Raw genomic sequence first — 7,003 nt, 5'->3', positions numbered from 1 at the left:
CCAGAAATGTTCCATATGCACAAAAAGCTTATTTCTCTCATATTGTGTGCATACATTTCTCCTTAGCCAAGATAATCTATCCACCTGACAGGTGTGGCATATCATGAAGCTGATTAAACAGCATGATCATTACACAGGTGCACCTTGTGCTGAGGACAATAAAAGGTCACTCTAAAATGTTCAGTTTCGTCACAACACAATGTCACAGATGTCTCAAGTTTGAAGGAGTTTGCAATTGGCAGGCTGATTGCAGGAAGGTCCATCAGAGCTGTTGCCAGATAATAGAATGTTAATTTTTCTAACATAAGCTGCCTCCAACGTTATTTTAGAGAATTGGGCAGAATGTCCAACTGGCCTCACAACCTCAGATCACGTGTATGGCGGTTTGCTGATGTCAACATTGTGAACAGAGTGCCCCATGGTGGCAGTGGGGTTATGGTATGGGCAGGCATAAGCCACAAACACAACTGCATTTTATCAATGGCAATTTGAATGCACAGGAGCACCGTAATGAGATCCCAGGGCCCATTTCTATAACTAACAGACACATATCTGTATTCCCAGTCATATGACATCCATAGATTAGGACCTAATTTATTTATTTCAATTGACAGATTTCCTCATTAACTGTAACTCAGTAAAATATTTGAGATTGTTGCATTAATATTTCTGTTCAGTATATACTACTTCACAACCGTTAAGGACGGGGGAGCTGATTGGAGACTTCCATCTAAACTTTCTTCTAGTCTCCAGAACCTGCTCGGCACAGAGAATTATTTGCCAACTTTCCCATTGTTCCCTGTATAAAGTGAATATAAAACTATGGGGACTCATTCAAATGTTAATATCTCATAATCTCTATAAAAACAGTGTCTTCAATTTCGACATTTATAACAGCATACCACTTAGAATTGGGCATTATTTGGTCATGCTAGTGTTGAAATAAAGCATTGATTTGGGCAAAGTTCAGTACATCTATTACTCTGGCCTGGGGTGGCCATTATGAGGACCCGTCTCCACTCTGTCGGATGTCTGCCACACTCTCAGGCACCCTCGCTGTAATGCCTTCCAGGGATCTGGTCAGGCAGATCTGGCAACCCAGGCGGGACCTGGCAGTAAGAGGGGGGGGGGGGGGGGGAGAAAAAAGATTATGACAAACATATTTAAAAATGTCACAAAGCTATGACCTAACCAAAATGGATCCACTTGAAATAATTGAAGTTGGAGAGTGAGGAGGTAATCTTATTCAAGATGTGTTTACGGGGTAACGTTTGGGGCAACAGAAGAGAGGTGGACCAGTGTCACAAGGGGTTCAGTCAACACTCAGCTAATATGATTAGTGAGGTCATGACTGTCACCCTTCTCCTCTTGCTTTGCCGAAACCAGCAACAGCAACACAGAACTCAAATCCCCTTCCGATTGGTTGGAAAGCAGGCTAGCAACAGTACAAGGCAAGCGTGTGCCACTGTGTGTTTATCCCTCTGTTCTTGTTCCTCACAATGATTACCTCCTAATCTCATTATAAAGCAATGCTGAACAGCATAACAGCATTGTTATGCTGAACAGCATAACACTCTGGTTACACTGGTGGCAGTGAGTGTGTGTGTGTGTGTGTGTGTCATTTCACTTGTGCGTCCAATGGGCCTCCAATTCGTGTGTGTGTGTGTCTCACGTGTCTGTGAGTCCGTAGGCCAGGTCCAGCATATCCATCTCCTCGTCAGTAATGGGGCCTGAACATTATACACGTTCTTCTGCATCAGGTGACAGGTAGAACAGGCCAGTGTCCCCCATGCACCTGACAGACAGACACAGACAGAGAACACAGAGAGACAGAGAGAGATCAAAACATCGATAGAGGAGAGAGCAGGCGAAACCTACAATAAACAAGCGTATTAATTCACTTTAACCACGCTAACGTAACCCAACCCACCGAACCCATCAAAATCGAGGTCCTGGTCGATAATGACATCTAGGCAGAGAGTCTCCAGAGAGCCTTTGACAGAGATCTTCTCTCATCTCGATTGGTGAAGTGGACCGTCACCTTGTTGTCAGCTCTGCACAGGAACAGACACAATGGTGCAGAAACAGACACAGTAGCTGTGGTCATGCTGGGGATTGGGAATACATTGGATTAACATAACACTTTACAGATGCTCAAGGACTCTGCATTGTATGGGAAATGGGAACTCCCATAGACTAGGGTAACACCCCTCTCAGGACTTCAGTTGCGAATGTACAGGCTGTTTTTGAAGGTCTATTGGTTTCAGGTTTCTGCAGACAGATCCAATGGCTTTAGCTTTGACATCTATACCAGGATGTGTTGAACAATATTTCTACAGTCGTCTCCATACTCTACAGTGAGTAACTAGTCCCACAAGCAATCCAGCAAATGTCCTAGTCCAACAACTGTTTAGAGATCCTGAACAAAGTCCTGGGTTTGATGGCGCTTATCTGCCAGAATGATCAGTCAGTTGTACCTAGCTGTACAATGGTGACAGTTTGCAAATTAATTGATTTCCACATGATTTTCAAATGATGAGATCTACATAAGGTTACAGGCAGTGTGTCATCGTTAATAAATTGATTAAATAGATCGGTGTGTTACTAAGGAAGTAGGTGGCAAGACAGCTGGTTAACCTTTGCTCATCATTTTCAACCAGAAGTTGATAACCGACCAAGAGTGACTGACTGGATCTTCGTCACACTGCCGCAAGTTTGGAAGTTATGATTAAACACACACTTATAAGAAAATGATAACTACCTAGTTGGTTCGACCAAATACATCGAGTACTGACACAATGATTACGCAACAAGCCTTTCTGCTGAAGTTAGCCTTCGGTTATTGTTAACGTTAGCATTCTTCCTAACATTAACCAGTTAAGCGTAGCCAATATGACTAACTAGCAAGTATCCTAACAAAGCGTGGATACCTTTATAGCTAGCAAGTTAAGTACGTTTGGGGAAATGGATAGATGACACGATTCCTATCAAGAGGTTGTGTGTTGGTGCTAAAATCCCTTACACGACTACAGGCCATTCGCTGACCGGCCAATGATAAATTCCCCGACGTTGTGTTTGTTGCTGAAATAAGTGCTTCAGCTCGTCGTAGAGAATTTTCTCGGAACGAAACATGAAATAGTCTTCTTGCCGATGTCATCAGAGCCATTGCTTGGAGATGACGTTCAAAATCTAGCTTAAATGGCGGGGAAGAGTCCGATTTCGCTTTGTATGAGACCGCTATACAGTACTGACAAAACAAGCTAAAATGGCTATATCTAGCCCTTTGCGTAACCAGCAGACACCGCTGCTCACGTTTATTGCATAACATCTTAGCTACTGCTATATGGAGGCCATACTGCTACACGATCATTTTGGAAATAAAACCTGAAATATATCTAATTCGTTTCAATTAAATAAGCTTAGCCTCTGGACTATTTCAAAGGCAAAGCTCAAGGTTTTTACTTTTTTTATTTAAAGATCTCAAAATAACTTCCTGGAACAAATTCTGACATGCACTCTCACGTGACCTTACGTGGCCAATCACAAGAGTTTTCTTGGGGTCTTTTCGGGGCAGTGAATAGTTTTAATGTATTCCATAATGTATCCAAATGTTAGCGCATGGTGCATGATTATTTTGAAAACTAGTTTTAGGTTGTCTACTGTGGCTTTGAAAAGTACTCTTTATCCTCAATATCTGTATATGAGCTGAAAGGGAAATTATTACTCAAAACTCATTATGGGAAGAATGAACTACCACAAGTCTCCTTTTCCATTCATACATACGATTCTATATGGTGTAGCACACCAGATATGTGTTATCATTTTAGTAGTTTACACAGGGCAGTTTAAATGGAATAAAGTCATTTGATCAAATGTTACTGATATAAAGAAAACTAATTCAATCAATACTGTTCGTGCTAGTGTGGAGTGGGTAACAGGTGCGATATCTCACTTTATTAGCTGGATGCCTTGCCATACGTGACAATGACTTCCAATGAAATCCCAAGTTAAAAACATTGGGATATGGCAGCAATCCAAAATGTTTATAAAAAGGTGAAACGAGGTAAAGTCTTATTGCCAATTTATTTATTTTTTAATGGGTTTGCTGCTGTTTCCCAATGTTCTTGAACTTGGGATTCCATTTGAACTGTTTGTGTTAATATCAGAGAGTGTACGCCCCTTATCATCTTTATTGCTGCTGCTGCATACTTATTGACCAGTGAGTCTTTCCTTTCCTCAAATCACTTTCTGAGTCTCCAGACCTCCACCTGTTCACCATACAGGTAAGTGAAATACAACTACGCACACTCAATACACACACACACACAAAGATGCACAGACTGAGCGTCGGCTAAATGGTATATAGACCGTATATATATTATTTATAAAAGGAAAACGTATTTGACACAGACACACACAGTCAATGTAGGCTAGCTACTCACGTACTTAGAACCCAATGTTAAATAGACACTAAGGTCGAAACATTATCGAAGTGAAGGGAGAGGCTAAGGCACTGGTAAACTGGACAGGAACTGAGCACTTGGACTAAAAGGTAAGAGAGACAGTGAGACTTTTAGATTGAGAACAGTCACAGAGCACTAGCACAGCTGGGTTCACCCTACAACCATCAGGTGAGATGACCTGTCTGAGTTAGGTAGATACAGTATATACATCCAGACACTATGTACATTTAGACACCACCATTCTCTCTCTCATCCACTTTTTCTCTTCTTTGCTTCTTGTCTTGTTAACAGGATGTTGACGTTTACGTTGTTGCTCCTGGCTTTGTCAAGTAAGAATCTGAAAGTTTTGAATGTTTCTTTTTTTTTGACAGACGATATTCCTCAAATTGAGAATAACTGGAATATTACAGTATAGGCTGCATACGCAAATTTACTACATTTCACTATATCAATGGACTGTAGTAACGTTGGACTTATTCTTGACATTGATTCTGCTCTTGTGAACTTTGTTACAATAAATTCTTATCATTATAGACTATTTTCCTGGCACAGTGGTTAATAATTGTACCAATAGGGCAGCGCTTCATTCTCTATGTATGTTCTTATCTGATCAAAATAAGCGCATGCCTTGTATAACAAGGTCAAGGTTCAAGGGCAGTGTGTTTGTGGGCTGGCATGCATGCATGTAGGGTGTGTGTGCATGTGTGTGTGTGCATCAGTATGTTCATTTTTGCAAGTGTGTGTATGTATGAATCTGACCGTGCCTCCCCCACTTTTGCTCTAGATTATAATATTTACTGATTGTATGTTGTGTCCCCCCAGGTTTACATGCTGCCCCACTGAGGGATCATGTAGTGGCATCCCCTAGAGGTAGGCTTCAGGATCGCAGGGTCCTGGTTCTGCCCCGGAGCGTCCCAGTGGAGGAGCGCAGACAGGGAACAGAGCCCTCCAGACGCTTCCTCATGGACCTGAACACCGGCCTCGTCAAGGAACATATCAACGAGATGGACAGGAGAGTGGCACCAGGTACAGGGCATTGAAATGTTATTTTTTACAATTTGGGCTTTATATATTGTCTTTCTCCCCTGGACTCAGTAAGCACAGGTTTTCTAGCAGTCCTACAGACATTAGCTTTGGAAGCTAAGGCTTGCTGAAAACAGTGTAACTGATATGGGTGAAAACAATGTTAAAGATATGGGTGAAAACAGTGGAACTGATGTGGGTGAAAACAGTGTAACTGATATGGGTGAAAAAAGTGTAACTGATATGGGTGAAAACAGTGTAACAGATATGGGTGAAAACAGTGTAACAGATATGGGTGAAAACAGTGTAACTGATATGGCTGAAAACAGTGTAACTGATATGGGTGAAAACAGTGTAACAGATATGGGTGAAAACAGTGTAACAGATATGGGTGAAAACAGTGTAACTGATATGGGTGAAAACAGTGTAACAGATATGGGTGAAAACAGTGTAACAGATACTGCTGAAAACAGTGTAACATATATTGTGTCTGTATATTTCTCTCTCTCTCTCCAGTGTACGTTCCTCCCTCTGTGGATGAGTTCAGACAGGGAACCGAGAACTCCCAGAAGACTCTGGTGGACATCAGGAGCGGACGCATCATCAAACCTGTCGGAGAGATGGAGAGAAGCATGATAATGACTCCTCAGGGTGAGAGAGTGTGTGTATTTGTAATAGAGAGAGAATATACTAAAATGTTCTTGAGCACTTAACCCATGTATTTCCTATCCAGAGCCTATGGAGGTCCCAGTCCCAGTCCAGAGGAGAGTGGGAGGATGGGTGAGGGCTGATGTTTTGCCCTGGAGCGTCCCAGTGGAGGAGCGCAGACAGGGAACAGAGCCCTCCAGACGCTTCCTCATGGACCTGAACACCGGCCTAGTCAAGGAACACGTCAGTGAGATGGACAGGAGAGTGCCACCAGGTACAGGACTTTGAAATGTTACATTATCCAGAAATGTTATTTATTTTTAACATTTTGGGTTTTATATATTGTCTTTCTCCCTGCTCCTCTCCAGTGTACACTCCTTCCTCTGTGGATGAGTACAGACAGGGGACCAAGAACTCCCAGAAAACTCTAGTGGACATCAGGAGCGGACGCATCATCAGGCCTGTTGGAGAGATGGAGAGAAGCATGAAACTGACACCTCAGGATGAGAGAGACAGATTACAAAGTACAACAGATGTTTTTATTTTTGATATACACTAAATATATATATAGATATTCGTATCCATATCTAAAAGCCTGTCCACTTGAATTGTTTATTCAGTGGCCATCTCCTTCTCCCTGTAGATGTGAGGCTGGTCGAGGCTGAGGTCCGGAGCGTCCCAGTGGAGGAACGTAGACAGGGAACAGAGCCCTCCAGACGATTCATCATGAACCTGAACACCGGCCTAGTCAAGGAACACGTCAGCGAGATGGACAGGAGAGTGGCACCAGGTACAGGGCTTTGAAATGTTAAATTTTTCTGAAATTGTAATCTCTAAAAAGGAAATAACTATTGGAAGAAGTATTTAGG

General features: G+C 42.3%; 1 protein-coding gene and 1 pseudogene across 1 annotated transcript; one reads left to right on the top strand and one right to left on the bottom strand.

Moving 5' to 3' along the window:
- Nucleotides 1-189: 189 nt before the first annotated feature.
- On the bottom strand, nucleotides 190-2,570 carry LOC124030693 (annotated as a pseudogene).
- Nucleotides 2,571-4,147: 1,577 nt separating this feature from the next.
- LOC124030692 lies at nucleotides 4,148-6,924 on the top strand (the record flags this gene model as incomplete). Its single annotated transcript, XM_046341918.1, has 7 exons — nucleotides 4,148-4,283; nucleotides 4,755-4,792; nucleotides 5,286-5,489; nucleotides 6,003-6,137; nucleotides 6,220-6,408; nucleotides 6,503-6,658; nucleotides 6,778-6,924. Coding segments are annotated over exons 2-7 (868 nt in total), but the record flags the coding sequence as incomplete, so codon positions are not given.
- Between the last annotated feature and the right edge of the window lie 79 nt (nucleotides 6,925-7,003).

Source organism: Oncorhynchus gorbuscha, unplaced genomic scaffold, assembly GCF_021184085.1.
Source record: "Oncorhynchus gorbuscha isolate QuinsamMale2020 ecotype Even-year unplaced genomic scaffold, OgorEven_v1.0 Un_scaffold_13999, whole genome shotgun sequence".
Taxonomy (NCBI): domain Eukaryota; kingdom Metazoa; phylum Chordata; class Actinopteri; order Salmoniformes; family Salmonidae; genus Oncorhynchus; species Oncorhynchus gorbuscha.
Note: the sequence above shows the minus strand (reverse complement) of the source record. Positions and strands in the feature narration are given on the sequence as shown.